The sequence below is a fragment of the Palaemon carinicauda genome, chromosome 13 (genome assembly GCF_036898095.1).
Source record: "Palaemon carinicauda isolate YSFRI2023 chromosome 13, ASM3689809v2, whole genome shotgun sequence".
NCBI classification, from domain to species: Eukaryota; Metazoa; Arthropoda; class Malacostraca; order Decapoda; family Palaemonidae; genus Palaemon; species Palaemon carinicauda.
The window spans coordinates 59,709,210-59,734,209 of NC_090737.1; the positions used below are offsets into that span (position 1 = coordinate 59,709,210).

A 25,000-nucleotide genomic window follows, 5' to 3' on the forward strand; every position below is an offset into this window, starting at 1 on the left:
ATGCAATGCATATATTTGTATGATTCACTAGAAATAATAGCAATACCTGGTGACCTTCTTTGGCCAGTTTATCAATCACAGCAGTGAAAAATCCCTTGTGACTTTTCGAAGCAATAGCACTGATGAACAGGATACGACTTCCATCAACATATTGATCATCTGGTATCAATAACAGGACAGCGACAAGTGCCCACCACTTCATCTTTCTGCTAGTGAAAAAAACAAATAATTATTACACAAGACACTAGATAAAAGTCATTTGCTCAAGAAATACATTACTGTACTGATACTAGAAATACAAATTGTAGATATCAAGCTCAATGTTAGAGTTTTTCAAAATAGCAATTTAATGCCATTTTAATTTCATTTTAAAATCAGCCGAGTAATTTGGTATCTGGATTAATTATTGTTTTATAAAATCCTATATGTGTTTGAAGCATCCAATGACGACAATTGAGGAATTAATTGGTAATGAGTAAGTAATTTAAAGAAGTGTTAAAAGTTTTATGATAATGTGTAGTTAATTGATGTGCAAGTACCTCATCCTATATAGTAGTACCTTGGGTTATGTGTAACTCTTGATAAAAGCACATCAGAAAATAGCATACAAATTTGAACTGTCACAAGTATTGCATCTATATGTGAGCAAAATAATATTCTAAACACTATGGGCATTTTTCGTGGACCAGTATAAACAGGATATACGCAATGTGCAAAAATCAGTCACTCAGTGCTCAAAAGCATGTTTACATGAATTTTTCAGTAAGGGAGAGCCAGTTCTTTTTCTTCAGGTTCCTTGCCTGGTCTACCAGCTTGTGCTCTGTTTGGGTTTTTTGGTTTCATTTTGTCTGACATTAGCTCGGTAACAAACCCTCCTAGCCTTCCACACTCAGAGCAACATTTGTAGAAACACCATTTCATGTGAGAACCTCTGGAACTGTTTTTTGATTAGATGTAACCTTGTGTTAGTTATTAAGTTGTAATCACTATTATTCATTTGTGAAGATATTTTGTTTTGCTTTGTAAAGTTAACAGTGCTATAAAGGATCCTGGCAATAGTCATCAAGAACATTAAAAAAGACAGTAAGATTCTGATTACCAAATAAATTAGCAAATAAATAACTGAAAAACATAAACAAGGTATGCATGCGGCAAACCTGGTAACACTGAGAAATCATACGACTCTGGCATTTTGTACCTTTCTGAAGAAAAGAGAAGATAAATCAATTGATATTGCAAAAGGGATGAAGATGCTGAAAGGTTACCACTTATCGGTATTAACGAGAAGCAGCTAGCAGGTGATACAATTGAAAAAAAAAATATTTGTGAAAATGCAAAAGTATTGTAAGCTAGCCTTTGGGAAAAATAGCCATGTATGTCAGTTAAAAAAAAAATAAATATTCACAATGAGCCCGGGATGCTTTTGGAATTTGTGCAACAGAGAGGCTGCAAGCTCTGATGTCAAGGTAACAGAGGCTTTTGTTTCAATTTTAAAAGGCTTGTCAATTTTCAGTTTCATATACCGCAGAAAGCTTTTAGTTGTAATGAGAATAATAAATTTGAGAGAATACGCGGAAGGACAGGACCTTCATTACAGCAAAAGAAAATCCCGGTAAGATGCCCATGCAAGACTCTCTAATTCTGCTGTTCTGTCCTAATGACAAGAGCAAGGTTGCAAAATTAAATCAATTCTGGTGCATCAATTGGAGAATCAACAAGCCTTCAAGAAGAGCAAGGTGCAGAGGCAGCAACTGAATGTCTGGTAGACGTTAAATAATAATGCTTGTGGGACACGCATTTTGTTTGTGGAATGGGTCAATAAGGTCTTTAGTCGTAAAGTTAAAATATACCTTTTGGAGATGAGCCTCCCTCTCCAGGCTAAAAGTGTTCCTGCTCATCCTCAAGGCCTTGAAGCCAACCTAATGGAGGAGTTTAAATTTATTAAGATCGAGTTCCTGCCACCCAGCATCACTGCAATACTCCAAGTCATGAATCAGCAGGTGATCTCAAACTATAAGAAGGTTTTAGAAAAACAATGTTGAAGCCATGTCTTAAGATCACCGAAGATCATCGAGAGTTTTGGAAAGACTTTCCATGTTGTCAACTGGCTTAAAATTATTGATAAAGCCTGGAAAGAGGTCACCAACGTAATGTTCTGAATGCATTCTTGAATGCGATTTTGAGGGATTTGAACCCATGCAGCAGGAGGTTTACGATGACATTGGGTCCTTTTGAAAGACAATGAGGTTGGATGTGGACGTGGACAATATCAGCTCTCTCCTAATAGGATATTGTAAGCAGTTCACAATTGAGTAGCTGACGAGCAAACAGCTGTTAGTTACTCAAGGAGCAGCAACGAGAGGTTATGGAGGATATTTCATCTGAGGAAGAGTAGGGTCAGACTGACAAAGTTTTTGCTCTCAGTGAAAATGGAAAGACATTAAAAAGGTCAGAAAACGTGCAAAATTTTTCAGAAAAGCATTACCAAGATAAGACTTCACCTGGGCAAGCAGCAAATCTATTTACGTCATTCAAGAGAGAGAACTCCCGATATTTTACCAGAATTGCACATGGAGGAGATTTTTCTTCAAAGCAGTAACCCCATCCTCCCCCTCTTCCTACTCTTGTCTCCCTCACAATAGCAATGACTCTTCAAAGGTAATGTGAAAGTTAATTTGTTAATTATTTCTAGTTTTGATTGTGAATTATTAATTTTTACTCACTTTCGATTGTAGAGGGTTATAATATGTACAATAATTACCATAAAAAAAACTTAAATGAGAGTATATATGCATTTATAGATATGTAGAATATATCTAGTGAATTTCCATTATTTCTTATGAGAAAGGGTTTCAGAATAGGAGTATTTTAGGTTACTAGTTCTCTCTCTGAGAAAGAAGTAATCATAACCAAAGATATTATTAAGTTATGGAGCAGTGCCTGTATCCCAAAATTTCAAAGGAAAATGTATTTTTCCTAACTATATTAACCACAGAGGTGGAAGTGCTTTGAGTGAGAGTGAAGGGGAGGGGTACTACCTTTGCCAGTAAAACTAATGGAAGCCAATACTCCTCTCACTCCAAGAACTCACCAAGGGCAGGGGGATAACTCTCTTCTTCTCCCACCCTCCTCTTAAGGATTAGAGCCCCAGAGGAGGACCAAGGGGACACAGTAGGTTTCACATGCGTAAGAAGGGAGAAGGAGCTTGAGAGATTCTTTATTACCGACTTGGATGTTGCCAAGACCAATTCCAATGAATACCTCTTTGACTTCTTCTTCACGAACTCCACCCACTATACAGGAGTCTACTCACTGCACTTGGAACAGGGAGTGACTACGAAGTCATACCACCTGCAGAAGCTACAAAGTTGCTGGAGATCCTAGTCTGGGCTTCCCAGGGTGTCTTCTCAAGGAGCTGGCATCTTCATTAAGTACTCAACATCACATATCTGAACAGATAAAAGGAAAAGTTATAATAAATCAATGCAGGAAGAGGGGAGAGTTTGTCAGTACATTACTTTGGCCAAAGTTAAAGAGAAGATAGCGCTACCTGTTAAGTGAGTGGTGCCCAAACACCACTTGACAGGCAACTATGTTTACCTCGTTGAAAAGTTTACCTGCCATTTCCAGCTTCAGTAAAGTCATTACTCCTATTAAAGGTCGAAAGGCTGTATTTTGTGTATGGAAAAGACCAACTTAACAGGTAAATGCCAATTCAAATCTATTGACTTTCACAAACAATTTAACTGAAAAAGTAATAAATTCTGTTAAAGGATTGCCTTGATTCAGCAGACAAGTACTAAAACCACCTTGAAATATGTTTGTTTCAAATAATTTAGGGTATTTGGTGTATCAAGAGTAAGGAAGGTCTTTTAGCATTGCAATTCCTGTAGTCATTGACACCAAGTTAATTGGTGGTTCCCATTTTTACTAGGGTATTACTTGGTTATCTCTGATTACAGACTAAACTAAGACTTACTATGTCTCATTTTTGTAACTCATAAAAAGGAGAACACTAAAGCGAGACTGCTTAGCTTCCAAATAACACAGTATCTGGCATTTTTTGTTACATGAATTGTCATTTGAAACTGTCAAGTCATCACTAAATACAACTACAGTAACATGTTTAGAAGAGCTTTAGCACTATTTAGCGAAAAGAGGAAATAGACGTGCTAATAAACTGAGTACAGATTTGAAATGTTCGTTTATATCTGAAAATAATTATCATTTCAATAGATTTTTCTGAAGTTCGTTGTTAGACGGTAACTTGAAACAATAGGTGAGATGATGATGATATTGTTGAAAATGTTTAGAAAATCTAACTCTGTTTTAATGGAACAGAAATTAGATAGCCTTATCGGACCCTTACTGATAAAAATAAGCTTGGAAACCTAGTCTAGGTTAACACTACTTAAAAGAGTGCTTAATGTCTTTGTGGTTACCATCATTCCCAAACTCTACAATAAATTTACATACACGATGCAGGAAAAAATCAAAGGAGTGCCTCCACTGTGCTGTCTACAAAACTTTCTCTGAGGCAATGCAAGTTCCAGAGCTTTTGGCAATGCCAGAAGGTACTTCTGTCACCCACTCTTCTACTCTATTTTGATGCTACGTTGACCAATGACTCTAAAGCCAACCCTACTCGCTGAAGATAGAGGAGTCGGTCACCGTTCTCAATGTCCCTTTCCTCCCGCCCTTCCCTTATCACCCATCTTGTGTCCGCTGATAGATGTTTAAAGGGGGAAAGATAAGGCCACCGTTATTTGAAGAAGGGACTGGGGAGCTTAGACTTTTGCGCAGTCGTCTGCTTCTTTACTGCAGGTCTCGTTGAAGAAGAAGAATCCCAGAGGATAGCGTGCCTTAGAAGAACCTTGACCCTTAAAAGCTACAGTCTGTTGGATAAGGGTGTCTTGGCTCACCTTCTTCCATTTCATGACGGCCTGTTGTGGGAGCAGGGACATTGCATCCAGCATTGATGAGTTACCTAGTGAAAGGGTGGACTTCTTTTTAACACAGTTGAGAAATGAGCCTGCTACTGCATCTCTCTGTTTGAGAACTACTTAGCTACCTGGTAGGAGAACTAGCTAACTAAAACGTTGACACCTTTAGCCCCAGAAAGAAGGAGATCTATAAACTTTTTCTTCAGGTCATCTGAGGGAAGGTGGGACTTTGCAAAGTTGATTACCGCCCGTAACGAGTTGTCAATCCATGATATATCCTGGAGGCTAGCCATCAATACCAATTCCATGGTTGTAGAATCAAAAGCATAACAGATGTGCCCTTGTATTTTGGCTCCTGTATTGAATACCCCTTTGTTACCATCTATCAAGTCATCGACTGGCAAGGAGGTAGGCTGAGCATCTTTTGGTACATAGAACCTCCACTGTCTAGAGTTTGCAGGAATTAGGACCTTATTGGACTTCACAGCTGCAATCTGTACGTCTACCTGCTTTAGAGCCGCCCATGCTAGCCTGGACTGAGGTACATTAATTAGAGTGAGAGGAAAAGTCATAGGAAGTGGCATAGCACTGATATATCAAAGTGAGGCCTTATCCGAAGGGTTTGAATGGCATTTCTCTGTGCTCGTTGATGGAGTACCTGCAAGTACGATATGTTTTCCCATGGCGGGCAGGCGCCAAGTGAGTGTGCCGTTTGCAGAGTGCAACTGGGGGGAGTCGGTACTTGAGGACGCAATAAACCACATGCCTTCACCACCGTGTATCTCTTGTCCCACCTTGACATCCAATATGGCGCAGTGATTCTCAAGGACCTCCGTGACCCTCACCATGCCCTTCCAGCACCGTTCAGTGCAGTCCACCCCAAGGGCCGCACGCCCCGTCGTACCCCGTGGGCTCGTCCCTGCCCTGCAAGAAGCCAGACAAGCCATGGCGGCACAGCAACAAATAATCAACGTCCTCCGCGACCGGCTTACGACACATGCTACCCCTGCACCTTGTGTCCCTGCGTCTGCAGCCCCGGAGAAGTGTGAAATTGAGCTGAAGCTCGCCGCATTCAGGTCCTGGAGGAGGTCGATGGAATGTTGGATCGAATTGTGCAGACTACCGCCCCACGAGGTCATCCACCACATCAGGCTATACGGCACACCCCCTCTACAACGAGCGCTGGATGCCAGATTCACCTCACAGGAATGGAGTAACCTCACCGCTACGGAAGCCATGGATTTTATTTGTGATATTGTGTTACGATCTACAAACCGTGCTGTGTTATGGTCGGAGTTTTTTAATGCGATACAAGGCCCAGGAGAAAGAGTTAGTGATTATTTTTTAAAGTGTTCTCAAAAGTCGACCGATTGCAATTTCCAGTGCCCACAGTGTCAGTGTAATCTAGCTGAATATATGTTATTACCCAAGTTAATGGTGGGCCTAATTGATGAGGCTATGCGTCGCCATGTGTACCAATGTAGCAACGACATCAATAGTGTTAGTGCCCTTAGGGCCAGGTGCTGTGCTTATGAGGCGGCCCGCGTTGACGCCGCTGCACACCAATGCAATTGAAGGGAAACTGCTTGCGCGGCTGGCAGCGAGACACTGGAGGCAAGTCATTCGAATGCAACCGTCGCTGGCACAGATAGGGGTCCCCCATCCTCTCCCTGCGGGAACTGCTGCGGCCGCCACGCATCTGGCAGAGCCTCATACCCCGCTAAGTCCGCCGTATGCAACGGGTGCCGCAAGCAGGGCCACTACTACAAATGCTGCAGAAAATCACAGGCAAAATCAACAGGATCCCCGGCACCCAGTAGTGGAGGTGACAGTCGTCCACACCGACACAGGAGTACGAGTGCCTGTCACCCCCGTGGCGGACACCGGGGCACAGGTATGTGTGGCGGGCCCCTTCTTGCTATCGCACCTCCAAGTCCGCCCAGCAGCCCTTACACCCCGTGCCGGGTTGCGGGATGTGGCCAATCTCCCCCTGAAGTGCCTTTGATCTGCCGTGTGCCATGTCACCTTGCAAGGCTGCACCACGGAGCAGGACGTGTAGTTCGTGCAGTCTGCAAAGCACCTCTTCCTGTCGCTGGACGCCTGCAGGGACTTAACACTGGTACCCAAGGAGTTCCCCCACCCCTCCCCCGCGGTGGCACACGTGAGCCTGTTCGATGGCATGGCCAGACGGGCCGCCCAGGTACCACCCCTACCCGCCGAGGTGCCCCTGCCGCACCAGAAGGAACATGCGACCAGGTTGGAAGCCTGGCTCCTGCAACATTTCACCACAACGACATTCAACACAGCCAGGAAGCCTCTGCCAGTGATGCAGGGGAAACCGCACCACATCCACCTGCTCCCAGGAACCACGCCTTACGCATGCCACACCCCAGCATGTTCCGAAACACTGGGAAGACGAAGTGAAGACCCAGCTCGAAGAAGATGTCGCCCGTGGCATCATAGAAGCGGTACCTGCCGGGCAGCCAACCGAATGATGCGCCCGTATGGTGGTCGTCGCCAAGAAGTCAGGACAGCCACGCCGTACAGTTCACTACCAGCGCCTCAACGCATCCTGCCTACGGAAGACACACCACATCCCCACCCCATTCGACATGGTGTCCGTGGTACCTAAGCACACATTCAAGACCGTGGCGGACGCATACTGGGGATACCACTAGGTGGAGTTAGACGAAGAAAGTCGCGACCTAACGACATTCATTACCCCCAGGGGGAGATTTCGTTACCGTCGTACCCCCATGGGGCACTGCTCCGCCGGCGATGCGTATACTCGACGATTTGACAACGCCATCCAGGACATCCAGAGGAAATATAAGTGCGTAGACGACACCTTGTTCAATGACGACAGCATCGAAGTGGCTTTCTGGCATGCCTACGACTTCCTCGAAACATGCGCAGCCAAGGGTGTTACCCTGAAGCCGGAGAAATTCCAATTCGCTAGAAGGGAAGTGGACTTTGTGGGCTTCAAACTGGGCCGGGAGGCCTACAAGCCAACAGAGGAACGTTTGGCGGCCATCAAGAACTTCCCGATGCCACGTCAGCCCTCTATCACCGACATAAGCGCTTGGTAAGGATTCGTAAACCAGCTGGCGTCCTTCCTTGCAACAGCCCCCATCATGAACCCCTTCAGGGAGCTCCCCAAAAATTCAACCAGGAAGTTAGTGTACTGGGATGAGGCACTCCGCACCAAATTCCATCACGCCCAAGACATGATCAGCCAATTAGCAAAGGACGGGTTGGCCTACTACGACAGGAGCCGCCCCACAGCAGCGATCACCGACTGGAGCAAAGAAGGCATAGGGTTTGTAATCCTTCAACAGTATTGGGCATGCAGCTCCGCCAACACGCCCTTCTGCTGCACGGGAGGGTGGCGCCTGGCACTATGCGGCAGCCGACATCTTACCGCCGCCGAAGCTGGCTACGCTGCCGTAAAGGGGGAGGCCCTCGCGGTAGCCTGGTGTCTCCAGAAGGCGAGGCTGTTCTTGCTGGGGTGCCCCAACCTCACCGTTGTGACGGACCACCACCCGCTAACCAAGTTGCTGGGGGATTGGGCCCTCACGGAAATCTCCAACCCCAGTCTCTTCAGGCTGAAGGAGAGAACCCTGCAGTACCGATTCACAGTCAAGTATCTGCCGGGGAAGCGTAACAGCGCGGCAGACTTCCTGTCACGATACCCCGCCTTGAAAGCCGATCCCAGCGCCCACGACGTGGACCTCGAGGAAGACTTCACCGACGCCATAGCGGCTGCCGTCTTGGCAGCAGTAGAGCACAACAGCTGTGTCGTGGATGAGGCGAGGGTTAGGCATGCCGCTGAAAGCGACCCGTGTATCAGCTGCTCATGGCCAGGGTCCTGGCCGGGGACTGGGCAGACAGGAAGTCCCAGGAAGTTGCATGCCTTCGGCCCTTCTACGGTGTCAGGGAGAGGCTGGCCGTTATCCAAGACTTGGTGATATACATGTTCGAACAGGGCAACGTCCGCCTAGTTATCCCGAGGCTCTTCGTCAGCAGGTGGCTGCCAACCTACATGCGGGGCACCAAGGCCTGGACTCGATGCAACGACGAGCACGCCAGACGGTGTACTGGCCTGGACTCGAGGGGGACCTGCAGTATCACCGATCCTCGTGTGAAGAATGCGACGTACACGCACCATCCCAGGCCGCGGAGGAACTCATCATCACGCCGCCCCCAAAGTACCCCTTCCAGATGACGGTAGTGGATATGTTCCAGCACAACGGACACTCGTACATGGCCTACGCAGACAGGCTCACAGGTTGGCTGGAGCTGGCCCACTTCCCCCACAGCACCTCCTCCTCTCACATCAAGACCCAGCTACGTCGCTACTTCGCCAGGTGTGGGGCCCCGGAGCAAATCTCCACGGACGGTGGCACCAACCTGGCAAGCGAGGAAATGGGGGAATTTTTCAAGTTATGGGGCATGTCCGTGCGTCTATCGTCCGCTCAGTACCCGCAGTCCAATGGCAGGGCAGAGGTCGCAGTCAAGATCGGGAAGCGGATAATAATGGCGAACACGGGCTGCAACCTCGACACGGACAAGTCCTCTATGGCTATGTAGCAGTACCTAAACACCCCCCTCCGCGGAATAAATAAGTCACCTGCCCAGACGGCAGCGGGCAGGCAGCTCCAAGACGGCGTACCTACGGCCCGCTGGCACCTCATGGTAGACAAACACTGGGGGGCAACCTTACGGCAAAGAGAACGTCAGATGGCTGACAGTGGTGGTGCTGCCCTCACCTGGAATGGACCCTCCTGAAAGCTTCCAGTTATTAACCCGGGATCCCAAGTGCGAGTGCAAAATCAGGCTACTAAGCTGTGGGACCGTACCGGTACCGTGGCGGAAACGCTCCCATACCGACAATACTTAGTCAGGCAGAACGGCAGCAGGCGCCTCTCCCTCCGTAACAGGAAGCACCTGCGTCTCACATCATTGGGGCCCCAGCCTGGGCGGGCCACACCTACTACGCATCCAGCCACGCCTACGCCCGAGCAGCCACCGGTCAGTCACCCTAGGCCCAGCCCACAAGCAGTATGGGAGCCACGCCCATCACGGCGCACTAGAAGGCCAGCGTGGATGGATGACTACATGTGACGTCGTTAACGGTCATATACCTTCTCTTATGTAAACACGTACATTACAGTAGCACCTGCTTATATTTTTATTGTATCTGCTCCTCATATTATTTTATGAACATGTATTACTTACAGATTGTATTTTACACTACCAACAGCTATGTATCTGTGTTCCTCTTCTTGCACATGCATCCAATTTAATCCATGTATATCCATGTATTTTTTTTTATCATTGCCTCTCCATGTATACCCATGTATTAATCTTTGGGGCAGGGGAGGGAGGGAGGATGATGGAGTACCTGCAAGTACGATATGTTTTCCCATGGCGGGCAGGCGCCAAGTGAGTGTGCCGGTTGCAGAGTGCAACTGGGGGGAGTCGGTACCTGAGGACGCAATAAACCACATGCCTCCACCACCGTGTATCTCTTGTCCCACCTTGACCTCCAATACTCTTTAAGTTAGCTGATGAAATCTAAGACCTTCATCAAGGTCAAATCTTACTCTTGTTTATCTGGTACAGCAGACAGAGAAACCTGATATGGAGTAACTAAGTCTGAAGGAGGAGGAAGGGATCTCCAGCAGCTCAAATGACTGAATAGGCCACAGAACCTAACTGGGCTGGTAATCCTGAGGAAAAGCAACAGAAGTGTGACTTGTCTCCTTGATTGAGTTACCCTCTGAGAACGTTTAGGAAGAATGAACATCTTCACCTGAAGGTAATCTTACATGTTCTGGGGCAGAACATTTCCTAAGTTTATTCTCCTTGAAAGGAGGGCGTTTAGACCTAACGTCTTTCTGCTCAGACTCTGAGTTTGAAGAAGCCTGGTTTGAATCTGTTGAGGTAGTGTTAGGAAAGGAACATTACTCGTGGAAAGTATTCCTAGGTTAAAATATATTGGAACCTGAAGCCTTTGGAGGTCTGAGGAGTCTTCTATATTAATTCCTTAAATCCCTTAACCCATGTCATTTGAAGGCCAGCAGTCTTCTCCCAAAAAAAGCCTGGTCTCAACAGGACTGAAACATATTGTAAGGAGAGGAACATTGCTGGGAAGACCAGCCACAAAATGTTCTTGACCAATGGAGATCAACAAGTGGAAATTAGTTTCCCTCTCTGCATTCCCTTGAACACTGTGAACGAGACCGAGGTGACTGAATGTGTTTGTGCCCGAGAGGCTCAAGGGTATTTAGTGACCAATTAGAGGGATCATGTTTATGGCGAGTTTTTATGTGTTCTTGGAGAAGGTGTTTGAGAGGATCGTTGCTTACAGGACTTGTATCATGATCCGGGTGTTTGTGATTATTACTCTGAATGGGACTTGGAAGTGTGAGCCTTTCGGTCTCGTGGGGATAGAAAACGAAAAGCAAAAAGCTTCATATCTCTAGAGGAAAAGGATGGAAAAGCACGAGATCTCCTTGCTGGTGGCAAATGAGACTGAGATAACTGGAATGATCGTGCTCGTAGAGATCGGTCACTCTGTTACCGTGAGCATGGTGATCATTTCCAATGGAGAAAATGAACAGAATGACGTTAAGAGCTCAGCTAATCCTCTTTTTTTTCTGAACATGCAATTCTGAATAATAGGATGACTCCTAAATATTATCGTAAACTTTTTCCCTCGCAGCCCTCTTGGCAAGGCAGTCTGTCTCCAAAGCATCTTGGCAGCATGCCAAGGTAGAAGAGAGACCAGAGTCATATTCAATAACACTTGGGGTTGCTCTTTTATGATTCTGATCCATGGAACCTTGTACATGAATGCTGGAACCTTACCCTGAGCCTCTCTCCTATGGGTTGTGACTTTTTGCGGTGTTAATCCCCCCTTAAAACAAAGCAGGAAAATGGTTAGAGATCTTACGAGCCTCTGATGGATCGGCCTTCTTGTGCTTCCGTGACTTCTTTTCTTTTTGTCTTCCTTTGTGCAGCAGGTGATAATTATGTGCATAAAAAAAACTCCAAAGCAGCAGAAAGAAGTTCAGTAAAATAGAAAGACAGAAGGAGAGTGAGGTCACTTAACATACTTCTTACTTTTCATCACAGTGATTGAGCAATTTGCCTCTCTTGACAACACCTTTGCACCAGTAGTGTCCTCTGCAGGAACATGTTCTTAATCAGTGACCTTATCAGAAACCTCCAACACAAGGAGAGCCAGAGAGGAGAAAGCAGCCAAAAACTTCTTGATTCTGGCAGATGTTAGCACATTCAGAGGTTTTTCTGTCGATGGGACACTATCACCACCCAGCGTAGGTCACTGCTCATTCATGTCCAAATTCTTGTAATGGTCGTCAACAGTGGATACGGAATAGGAAGATAGTCGAGAGAGAGCAAAGGGTGTATTGATCCTACTATAGGAGGACCATACAATTACCAGCATTTTCATAACCACTCCCAGAGGGCTGGGGCAGTCTCCCTTCCCCAGGGGGATTACCATGCAGGATCCAACCTGTAGAGAAGCCAGAAAGTAAAAAAAAAAAGTTACAGTAAAGAGATTCTTTGTTATCAGATTGGGCGAGCCCTTTAATGCCAATAAAGCTCTTTAGGCATCTTCCTCTCTTTCAAAATCTCCATCCACTGCAAAGGAGGCCACTCCCTACATCCTTGGAAGAGGATAACTGCAAGCATTCATGTTCCCTGTGAAAACCGCAAGGTTCTATGGTTCACCTCAGGCTTTCTCTAGCGGCCTTCTTTACCTGTTCAATGTTGTATATCTGACTTCATAATCACTCTGGAAAGAGTTATGAAAGACCAAACAACCAAGTCAGAGTCCAGTTGAAGGCATATGTACACATCTGTGGCCAGAATCTAAGTGAGGGTTGCTCTACCAGTCGGTTAGTTGGTGACCAACAGTTTTCCTTGTTAAATGTCTAAATGACTGTTTCAGCTTCGGCAACATCTATTAAATATCGATGGTTTGTATTACGTGTCGGAGCAAAAAGTGTTTGTCAATGAAAAGTAGTGTGAACCGGTAACATGACTGCGCTTAAGTAGGTCTAATTAGATGAAGAAAGTTTATAGCATAAATCTTAAAATATATGGTTATTGTGTTATATACAAAGAACGTAATTTTTTTCACATATTAAATATTAAGGTTAAGATTGAAACATTGTAATGATTTGTAACTCAAAAATGTCGTTGTATTCTAGAATAAAAATTTCTGGATTTTTCTGGTAACTTATTCTACGTTGCTAGACACCAGACTTGCGTATTGCTGATGTAATTTCGTCTTGGACTTTCTAGAGTCCAACAGGAATTTTGCAGAGAAAATATATCCCGATATAAAGGGTGGGTGACGAGTTGGAGAGAGAGAGACTTGTTACATCTGCTCTTGTGTAGATATTTCAGTTATGCTTGCTGTGACCGCATATTACGTAAGTTTTTTACAATGCTATATTATTAAGAGAAGATAAGGAATTCTTGGAAGATCGAATACCATCAGAGTCAGACTGTATTCCTGTTTATCATCCTTCATATTTGAAACTACGTCCTGAAAAAAGTCTGGTTTCGCTTTCATTTGTCTCTCACTTCATAGAGACTTAAGAAGCTAAAGCTCATATCACCTTATGATTTTTTGTAAGTTATTGTCAATTTGGTAAACTATGAATACTTTGTGAATCTTGTAAAATATTTTAAATGTTTAATCTGGCTCTTATTTACTCTTGCTCTTAATGTTTGTTTTTTTTTCTTTGCTGAATTAATTATTAAAGGAATGAGTCATTAAGAAGATTTTAGAAAATCTACGCTGTGTAATGGGTGACTGTCACATTGTGTAAGTTTTTCTTTTGAATTTTGAGTCGCATATTAAGCCAGTACATGACTGAAAGGAAACATAATCTAAGTTTGCAGTATGATATGGATTCATTTGGACTTTAAATATTTTCCTAAGTAATGCTTTTGATGTGGATGTAGGTAAATGTAAAAAACGAATGGTACACCTTTAAAGTTCACATGTAAACTATGTACCACAAATATACTTTTAATGATGTTGTAACTTATATTTTTGCTCTGTACATAAAGGGTAAAATATCCGATGTCAAAATCATCCAAGAAAATTTCTTTACTGAGTTTAAAACGGAATCAGTGAGGTTGTAGATCACAATCTGTTTTGGGTTGTCCTTATAGACAAGGAAGAACAACTATCAAATGAATAATTGAGCAGTTTGCTTCTCATGCAGTGCCTAATTTCCAATAGATATTTTTTTTTTCTATTCGACAGTGTTCTTCCTGAGGTTTGAACCTTATGAATAATGGGTGTACAATGTATGAACAAGTGAACATCAAGAAAAGGAAAAACTATCCCTATGAATAATGGTAAATACTTAAGAGCGCATAGAGGGAGATAACTAAAGAATCTAACCTATTCAATAATAATAATAATAATAATAATAATAATAATAATAATAATAATAATAATAAGTGTAGTAGTAGTAGTAGTAGTAGTCGTAGTAGTAGTAGTAGTCCTCCAATTTCATCACTCGTAAGATGACTAGATAAACACCACACTCAGATAACATTTAAGATATGGCAATTGAGATTCAAAGTACAGTACAGTACAGTGATAAGAGAGGTAATGTGTATGTCCTTAAGAAACTCGCTTGTCATCATTATAATCAAGTTTAGAAATACTGTATTTTAAATTACATATAAAACATGTGATTCCCTGTTAAATATTGGACAATTCATGCCTCCAATAATATCTCTTCAAATAGGTCCCATACTCAATTCTCAGGAATCTTTTGATCTAAGTTATTTCAATAGCCATAATCCTCTGTTAACTTAAGCCGTGAATTATGTATCTGGTAAACAGACAATTTTGAGGGTTGCTGCTGGAGATGAGAGAGGAAAAAGACCAATATCCTCTGACTAAAACGCATTCAGAGGTCTGGAAGATTATAGACTTCTAATGGAACGTTTTCAATAAAAATTAATCTATTCCTGAAGTACGCATTTGTGAAGAAGAATAAAGTTCTTACCTTAACCAAAAAGGATCTGGCATCAAATTAAGAATGTGTCGCAGTCGTTCAAAGGGGAAACTTACAACAAAAAGCACAACGTGTAGATTTGTCTGTTTATATACGTTCTTCGCAGGCAAAATACCAAATTAAACTGAACCAGAAGACCTTGACTAAACAAAATGTAGTAGTGATTGAGATATGACGAAATCTTTGTTGTTACGATGGCAATTATCATGTTTATCTTAGATCTTTATTAGACTCCATTTCTATAATTTCAAAGGATAATAGAAGGGAAGGGAAAAGAAAGAATTTTATTTGTCTTATTTCAAGTTAATATATAAAAAAAAGAATTTAATTGGCATAGTGAGTTGGAGTTATGAATATCTTTTTGTTTTGCCCATAGGGACCCTGAATCTTTAATTAGAGAGATCTATATGATTGACACTTCTATAATTAACATCATCCAGCACCTTAAGAGGCATTTCTCTTACTTCAAGATACTGAGATAAGGTGCACTGTCAAGACTGAGTAGTACAGTACAGTGTTTTTTTTTTTTTTTTTTTTTTTTTTTTTTAATATAGTCATTGGTAACTCTTAAAGGCTTTTACTATCATGTATATAAACATGCATTCTCTGCCTTTTATATTAGGTAAAAAAAATATCTTTTATATTTCAAACGTGGAGCAAAGGACGATATTTCTGTTACTTATCACCTTGTAATCCCTAATCTTGTTTTCAGGTTGAAAAGCAGCGTTCTACTAGGAATTGTCAAGATAACCTAAACTATTTTTTTTTTATATTTTTTTTTTTTGAAAGAAACATTAAGATAGAATACCTGGTAGTAGGATAATAATCTAATTCTGCATCTTTTCAAATTCAAAAGTATGGTACACGGTTTTCTGGCAAAACACACGTAGAGTAAAAAAAAAAAAGAAAAAAAAATGCCTATCACAGATACAAGGTGAGTACGACATGAACGATAGTTCTCTTCCTCTCCCTCAGCTTCTGTTTCAGCCTCGACTACAGCTTCCTGTGTGTATGCGCCCAACAGCCAAAAACTGAAACTGTGAAGTGACTAGTTCCTTACAAAGACTCTATTTTTTTTTTATATAAACTGAAAGATGGCTGTTGATATTAAGCTTGAGGATGATATATTGTACAAATATAAAGAAAGAATGAAAGAAAAATATTATATTGAATATTATCAACATCAGATAGATATAGGGGGTGCTGCAGTTCCACAATGCCTATACAAGAGTAACCAATGGGTCTAGAACATATTTATGAAAGAGTTACAGGCTAATACAACTATACTTCTTGGTCAAGTTTTGACAAACATAAATTAGATTTCCTAAAACGAAACTATAAAATCAGTATGTTCCGTTTATCGTCACTCCTACACATCATCCTTGTGGAAGATGACTCTGCATTAAAGTGGAGATTTTAGGCTCCTGAACATACAGACAATACTGGATCACTACCCCTCCCAAAACATCTCTGGTGTGACATCTTTCTTGAACAAAGCAAAGGTTTTCTACACATATAACCTCCTGATGGAGTATTATCAGGTGCTCATGAACCTATAATAAGTCCCAAATTCTTGAGCAACTGGTAGCTTTTTATTATCTTTTCTAAGCAATAAAGGCAAAATTACTTCTCTGATCTTAAAACTAATTCAAGACCAATAGTTTTCATAAAAAGGCATCTGAAAACTAGCTTATCCCTCTAGGAGCTGGATTATCTTGTCACCTAGAAATTCACAGTGCCATTAAGACAGTAAGAAAAAGGTTGCCTCTTTTGGTAGTATTGGACGTACTTAAATGACGATCACGAGTAGTAAAAGTACTATATTATATCATGGCTATTCCACTTCTCTACTAGAAAATGCCACACCCAACATCGATAGGGTTCCCTCCTTACAAGGGAAACCTTTATTAGTTACTAATTCTGCAAGTGGTGTACTAAAATCAAGATTTCCAGAGGGTATTTCTCCATCTATATATCTATAGGAGAAAGGAGTCCAGTATTAAAGATTCCAATTATTCCAAAATAGACGAGGAAGCCAGTATTAACGATTCTAATATTTCCAGAATAGATGAGAATTGAACTTATCCCTTCCCACACAAGTTGTAAGCCCTAATCTCTAGATTAGGAAAATTATTTCTCTAAACTAAAATAGTTTGTTCAAGTCGAAGAAGAGTTTGTGCTACAAGAGAAAATACAAATAATTTGGAAATCTTATTTTAAAGTTTAATAGGGTTCCTAACAATCTTTTTTAGTATTCTTTTAAGAAAAGCTTCTTCTTTGATAATATCTGCTAAAATGATTGAAAATTTTCTACTTCATATATGAATTTGATAACAAATGTTAGGCTAGGGCCAGACAACTGGGACCAATGACTTGACTTTACTAATTCTAGAAACAAGGAAGCAAAAAAAAAAAGAAAAAGGGTCGTATCTAAAATCTGCATAGGCAGGTAAGTGTTTGGAGCCAGTACTACTAAGGGTGTGGTATGGATGATAGGAACCTAAAATTGGGCAGCAAAGTTTACCAATTCTGAAGACCGTGGAAGAAACAGAAAATTTTGTTTGCACAATGAACTGAAAAGTCTCTACGGGAAATACAAGAGACAGACATTGAGACCAAATCTAAAGTTTACCAGGGGTTTTCCAAAGGAGATATATTCAGACCATAAAGTATCATCGCACTGTAAGCACTTCATAACACCAACATAACGGCTTACTTGTCTGGTATATGAAGGACACTTAAAAAGTACAACACCTAATATAAAACTACCATTAAGTTATATGAATCTTTAGGTGTGCAAGTAATGTATATAAATTCAAGGAACCAAGCGAAATACTTTTTGTTTAAATAATGTTTGATTGGCTAGTGCAAATTTTGAAAACAATTTGTATTTTTCCTAGCTATACAAACCCAAGTAATCTAAATTGGTCACTCATAATGTCTATTTTCTGCAATCACCCAATGAAAAAGAAAGAAACGGGATCCAGTTGTAACCATTATATGTTACTTGGCAACTCCACAGCTAGGAAGCCATACTTGCTGCAATGAAACAAACTCCACTCGGTACTGGTAAAAGACTTGTGGGGTTGTTGGGGAGGGATCATTGCTTAAATGATTCGAGTACTGATAGCTATGAAAAATACAAATTATTTTTTAAATTTCTGGTTCATTCCTAAACGGATGCAAACTTTTGAGTAATTTAAATGGGAGTTTTCCTTAGGTGTGAGGAAGTCTCTGTTAAGTTACTTGCTCTAAGACGATAACAATAGTAAAACCAGGCTTCATGCAAAAGTCAAAGGTAAGCAGGAGAACATAGTCCAACCGGCTCATGAAGAGGAGAGGTTAGAGTGGCATTATCCTCTAGGTTTAGACTAAGATAAAGATGAAGATATATCAAAACTATGCATCAAAATATCAAAATATAATATGTAAACATTCATAAATAAGACTTGTTATTCTTACCTGCATTAACTTGTGATCTAAGTGAGCATTACTTAACCCATCTTGAAGTACATTCAGATTTAATCCACATTTCACACCATTATAATACACAGAATAGCTGATCCTATGATAAAGGGATAAGTGTCCCGTAATAGCATAACTTAAATTATTTGTTGGGCTGCAACAACAGGAACTAAAGAAAAGCTGTCCAAAGGTAGTGAACTGTGAAGATATTCTGCCTTCTCCAGACACCCTCCCTAAAAACTTAGCGTGAGTGGTTTTAGCAGAATACGAAAGCTGCAGAAAGACCACAGACTTTATGAGCTCGAAGGGGTGGCCACTGGTAATGCTTGCGCTGCTAATTTATATTTCATAATGGTTTCATACAACCAAAATTAAATTTCATTCCTTGATATTTCCTTTTTTGAGTGGCCTGTGCCCACAAATAATTTTGGCATTTTAAGTTTAACAGAGGCTGTTCTCCTTAGATACTTCCAACTGCTCTTATGGTTAAAAGTAATATTATTTGGATCATCAGTTACCCCTTTGAGAGACGGAATCATGAAAGAGTGAAATCTTTGATCAAGTATAGCCAGACTTTGCGCAGTAATCACAAACAAACTCTGGGGCAAAGGAAAACTGCAATGCTTTCCATCCTTTGGAATGTGACATAAGGTAGGATAGAACTTGTAATTTACTACTCTCTTGGCTGCTGCAAAGGCAAGGAGATAGACAGTCTTCAGGGAAACATCCCTATCAACAGCTTTATGGATGGGTTCTCAGGAGGTCACCTCCTTGGACCTAAGAACTTCTGTCACAATCCAAGACGGGTGCTTTAGTTCCCAAGAAGGGCAAGTTTGTTCATAACTTCTAATGATAGTGGAAAGTTTTCACTAACTGGAGAGATCAAGACCTTCCAGTTTGATAAAGTGGCTTAATGCCAAGTAGTAAGCCTTTACCGCAGTGACTGGAAGGTAGCTCTCATTCCTAAGGCAAACTAAAATGTCATCAATCAAGAGAATAATATCTTGAGAAAAGCACTATTCCCCCTACGACAGCAACTACAGAGATTAGCCCTCGTGACTTTGTAAACTGATGCAGACAACTTTTGGAGGTATCCAAAAAGTTATTTTGCAGTCAGTTTTGAAAATTCTCTCTTGCAGAGGAGATACTGGATAACCTTCAACCGTGAAGAGATAGGCAGTGAACCATCACATAGAACTTCCTTAAGTGTGGTTGACACAGCAGATTAGGACACTCTGGAAGTTCCAGCAGGTTTAGCTATTATTCTGCCTAAGAACAATTTGGCTTTATTAGCATTCCTTTCACTTCTCAGACACTCGGATTCTGTTCAGGACCTGACAAATAAGACATAACGATGGGAAGGTGTAAAATTAAAGTCCTTCTCATGGGTGCTAGGAAAAGTTTTCCTGAAAAATAATATGCCAGGACTTTTGTGTTCAGGTGAGTGGCGAACATGTCTAGCAACAGGGAACCCCACAAAGGCACAAGACTCTTTGCCACTATAGGAAGCAAAGACCATTCACAATAAGTTATCGTTCTTCATTGAATTCACTGTTAGCTGGCATAGCAGTAGGGAAACTGATCATCCTTGTTTGGAGATACAGATCACTTCTGTGGAGTTGTTGCTCATCAGCATCACAGAGTGACCTTTGAGAAGATCTGAGAAGTAGAGTAGTGCTAAATATGCTGCTTTGATTTCGAGGTGATTGATGTGAAAGGCCTTGTCCTCCTGAGATCTTAGGCTTGAAATTTGTTTCCTTCGCAGATGAGAGACCCATCCTTGGCCTGAAACATCCAAGAATTCAAGGAAATCATGGGGAGATACCTTGCAGGGTGTTTCTTCCAACAGGCTCTGCTGTCTTAACCACCATTTGAGATCTGTCACTATCACCTGGGGCACCACTTGTCAATATTGTGAGGGAAGGTGACAGAGGACAGACGGTAACCAACACCCAGTTTTGGTGGAATGTGCATGTGATATGTGCTGTGATTTGTGGGACGCAATCTGAAGACAGTTCTTCACTGATGCCGTATATGAGGAACACTCAACATAGTGCAGCGATGAGCCAAGTGGCACAATCAGAGGCATACTCAACGATTGGCCGGCTGCTCTATCTGTCAACTATACTGGGTAGGTACAACCACAGTAGTTGAAAAAGTCTGCAGCAATACACTGAAATGGGTATGCTGGTGATGCTGTTGCGGTCTGTGGAATACTTGGCTGTGAAAGTGCCATACAACTGTAGCCCTAGCAGCATGTCAGCATTTCGTGAACAACTGTAGGGTTTCAAAGTTAACTAGGAGGTGGGGTTTTACCGCATCACCAACTGGATGCCTTGAGACTGCATATTCTGCTAATTTGAGTTCACCAGGAATGTGCATTATGAGGAAAGTGGTGAGGGATAAACTTCTCTTTAGAGGTTAAGGAGCCATTGGATTGAGTTTCCTCTAATGGGCCAGTCACTGAATGTTTTAAAGAGAGGTAGATGATCTACAGCCAAGCACAATGCGGTATACCTTATCAAGTGCATCCATCACTGTTAGCACTTACTCTTTGACTGGGGCATATCGTGATTTAGCTCTTGATGTGAAACGCCTCTATACAAGAGTGATGCTTAAGCCTGTATTACAGCAGAAAGGTTGAGTTGATATGCAGGTGCAGTGCTTTTGGAAGAGTCAAAAACCGATACCCTCTGCATCAGTTAACAAGGGAAGTTAGTTTGCTTTTGTCGTAGATTTCAACCACTTTGTGTATTTCGTCAATGATCAAAGACTGACTCATCTGTGACTATCTCATCAAACCAGCAACTGTATCAGTCACCTCATGTGACTTTTTCTGCATTCACCCTTTGGTGTGCTGATGAGTTAGGTTCTCGTGCTGATGGGTGGACTGTCTGTTCGTGGAGGTTAATGAGGCTAGTGAGACATGCAGGGCATTGTCAAAATTTATTGACTCCCATCAAGATTCGAGGCTGCGGCGAAGAAATGTGCGAACGGTTGTCGGTGACCAAAATACTGTGTAAGTAGGCCATTGCTTGTGGCAGTGGCATCCCCTGCTACTAATCTTTGCCTCTTACATGAGGCAGGTATAGGCGTATAATTTTTCTAGACACAAAGGCTTGCTGTTCTGCCAAAGCCACTTTCCAGGCCATGACATAGTATGTCTTATTCTGCCAACGTCAGCTTGATAGATGCCAGCGGATCTGCAATACCCATCAACAATTACAAAACCCTAACATTATTGTTTGGAAGTGGCAAAAATAATGGGTAATAGGAAGTTTGTTGTTGCAGACATCACAATGCCATTCCTCAGTGTGGATTCCATCTCACATTTTCATCTCATGGTTGAGGTCACTCGCTTATGACCAGTCGATGCGGACTCGTACTCGTCGACACCTCTTCACCCCTCCACATTCGACCTCCCTCTCTACTTATGCATAGGCATGGTTACCTACGCACACCTCCTCACTTTGTACCTGGAAGTTTTCTATCCAGAACTTAGTCAAACACCCACGGTTCCCTCCAAACATGGTATTTATCACCAAATAAAGATGACGGGGTCCCCAGTGTTCGCCATATTATGCTTTTGCACCGGATCGTTTGGCAGCTGCTAAAGAAACGTTGGCCAAAATGGAAGAAATGGGCATATGGCAATAGGTCTCAAGCCGTTTATCGTCACTCCTACACATCATCCTTGTGAAAGATGACTCTGCATTAAAGTGGAGATTCTAGGCTCCTGAACATACAGACAATACTGGATCACTACCCCTCCCAAAACATCTCTGGTGTGACATCTTTCTTGAACAAAGCAAAGGTTTTCTACACATATAACCTCCTGATGGAGTATTATCAAGTGCCCATGAACCTAGAATAAGTCCCAAAGATCACCATCACAGCCCCCCTTGATACAAACACCTTCAATAGCTCCGGTTTTTGTCTGCGTAATGCTCTGGCCACATTTCAACACCTCGTGGATGGCATCTTACGGTACTCCTCATGTGTTCGTTATACCAGTGACCTAATTGTGCTATCTTCATTCGAAGAGGAACACCTCAATTACCTACGCAAAGTGGTCTACCACCTAAAACAAAACATCCTTGTATTCCATTTGATCAAGTGTCCATTCGGTGTCAATGGAGAATCGTTCTTAGGGAAACTCATGGATCCTGAGAAGTCCACCCCTTCCTTGAGAAGATAGCAGCCCTTCAAAATTTCCATACTCCCATCAAAGCACTGCAAGAATTCTTGGACATAATACATTATTTTCACCATTTCCTGCCAGCCATAGCCTCAACTATTGACCCCGCCCCCCTCTACCAGTTTTGTCGACTCTTATGAGTAGAGCAATAACAAATCCATATGAAGATAATACAGCATCTTACGTTTCAATACCATACATACAGTATATATATATATATATATATATATATATATATATATATATATATATATATATATATATATATATATATATATATATATATATATATATATATATATATATATATATATATATATATATATATATATATATATATATATATATATATATATCGTAGGTACATGGAAGAGGCACTTACTGGTAGCACATCAGTAGTTAAATGGAAGGTAGCTGCTGTGGCTTCAAAGTAAGAATGCTTCAGGTACAAAAAACAGGGCGAGGGAGCAAACTTGAGAAAAAGCATATTGAGGTTGATATGCCCAATTCCATTCAGGTGTATAATTAACAGATGGGTGGTGTTGATATATTTGATCAACAAGTATCGGCCTATAGAACTCGAATTCGTTCAAGAAAATGGTGGTGGCCAATATTTGCTTTGAGTATCAATGCTCAAGTTGTCAATTCATGGATGCTTTATCGCAAACTGGGAAATATAATCCCATTGATACACTTCATCTGGCATTTTGTAATTGCCATAATGAAGCAATATGGTGCTCCCCGTACATCTCCTGGACCTAAGAGACTGTCTACTGGAATTGCAAAGGATTCCGTGTTGTACAATGGTGAGCAGCACTGGACCAAGGAAGGAGACCAGTGTCGCTCAAGATACCGCGAATGTTCTCGACGCACAAAATACATTTGCAGTATGTATTCTGTACCTCTTCATCCAGAATGCATGTTGCCCTATCATAAATTACCTCAGTAGTGTATGATGAACAACAGACTGAAATAATTTGAAGCTATATAGGGATAACCTTCGTACAAGAAAAATAGAACAGTGTGGATATGCAACTCATGCAATATGTTTAAGTATTTTTTTTTTCTTTTATATTATGAATCAGTTAGAATTTGGAGCTTTTATTGTAACAGGCAAGATTAGTGATGATAACTATTAGAGATAATGAAGTTATGTTTGAAATACTTAGGTTTAATGTAAAATTATATTGTATGTCAAAACCAAAGAATTTGTGCATTCAAAGTGGCTAGTGGCAGTAAGATAAGCTATATGATTGAATTTTTTATGTACTATAATTCAGATAGAATTTGCAGTTCTTTTCATAAAAGGCATGATTAGTAATGATAATTACTAAGTATGCTAAAGGGATGCTTAAAATACTTATGTTTGTTAAAAAAAAATTATATGTTATGTTTAGAATGGAAAGATTTTGTTCATTCAAGTGCCTAGTGGCAGCAAAAGCTGCCATCAAATAAATCATACTTAAGAAAGGAATTTTTTTATGGTGATGATTTTATGTTGATAGTAGACCAAAATAAAGTATTTTCTGCAAATATGGTGTTTTTAAAACCAATAGATAATTCTCGTCCTTAATGGGTTAACCCGAGCTAAATCAGTATGGTGTCATTTGCTTCAGGGGATAAATTTATATAGGATCCATAAGTTTTCTTTTATCTAAATGTGTATAACTTTAATACTATAGCAGACAGAGAGACAGAGAAATGGACACACAGAAAGACAAACTTTGATTATACATACATATATATATATATATATATATATATATATATATATATATATATATATATATATATATATATATATATATATATATATATATATATATATATATATATATATATATATATATATATATATATATATATATATATATATATATATATATATATATATATATATATATATATATATATATATATATATATATATATATATATATATATATATATATATATATATATATCTATATATACATATATATATACATATATATAGATATATTTATATATATGTAAAGATATATATATATATATATATATATATATATATATATATATATATATATATATATATATGTATATATATTTATATATATATATATATATATATATATATATATATATATATATATATATATAATTATTAGTCTGGAATATAATTAGGGCATCTTTCCCTACTGCTTAGCCTATTTTTCGGGCATTTTAAACATAACCAATGACTACCATGTAATAGGAGGGTTAGGTACTATTCAGCGCCGCCAGCTCAGCGTCGCCGATTCAGCGCCGCCAGCTCAGCGTCGCCGATTCAGCGCTGC

The 25,000-nt window shown here is 40.9% G+C and overlaps 1 protein-coding gene across 8 annotated transcripts in view; it reads right to left on the minus strand.

Annotated features, from left to right (window-relative positions):
• The window catches only part of LOC137652303 (UDP-glycosyltransferase UGT5-like), a 144,960-nt gene that overhangs the window by 13,002 nt on the left and 106,958 nt on the right, over positions 1-25,000 (minus strand). For 4 of the 8 annotated variants that reach the window (XM_068385615.1, XM_068385622.1, XM_068385620.1 and 1 more), the window contains exon 2: positions 47-206. In XM_068385615.1, coding sequence (XP_068241716.1) covers positions 47-206 — 160 coding nt within the window. Of the gene's footprint in view, positions 1-46; positions 210-15,013; positions 15,171-25,000 lie in introns of those variants that run through there. The other 4 variants (XM_068385621.1, XM_068385619.1, XM_068385617.1 and 1 more) reach the window with 3 other exon arrangements.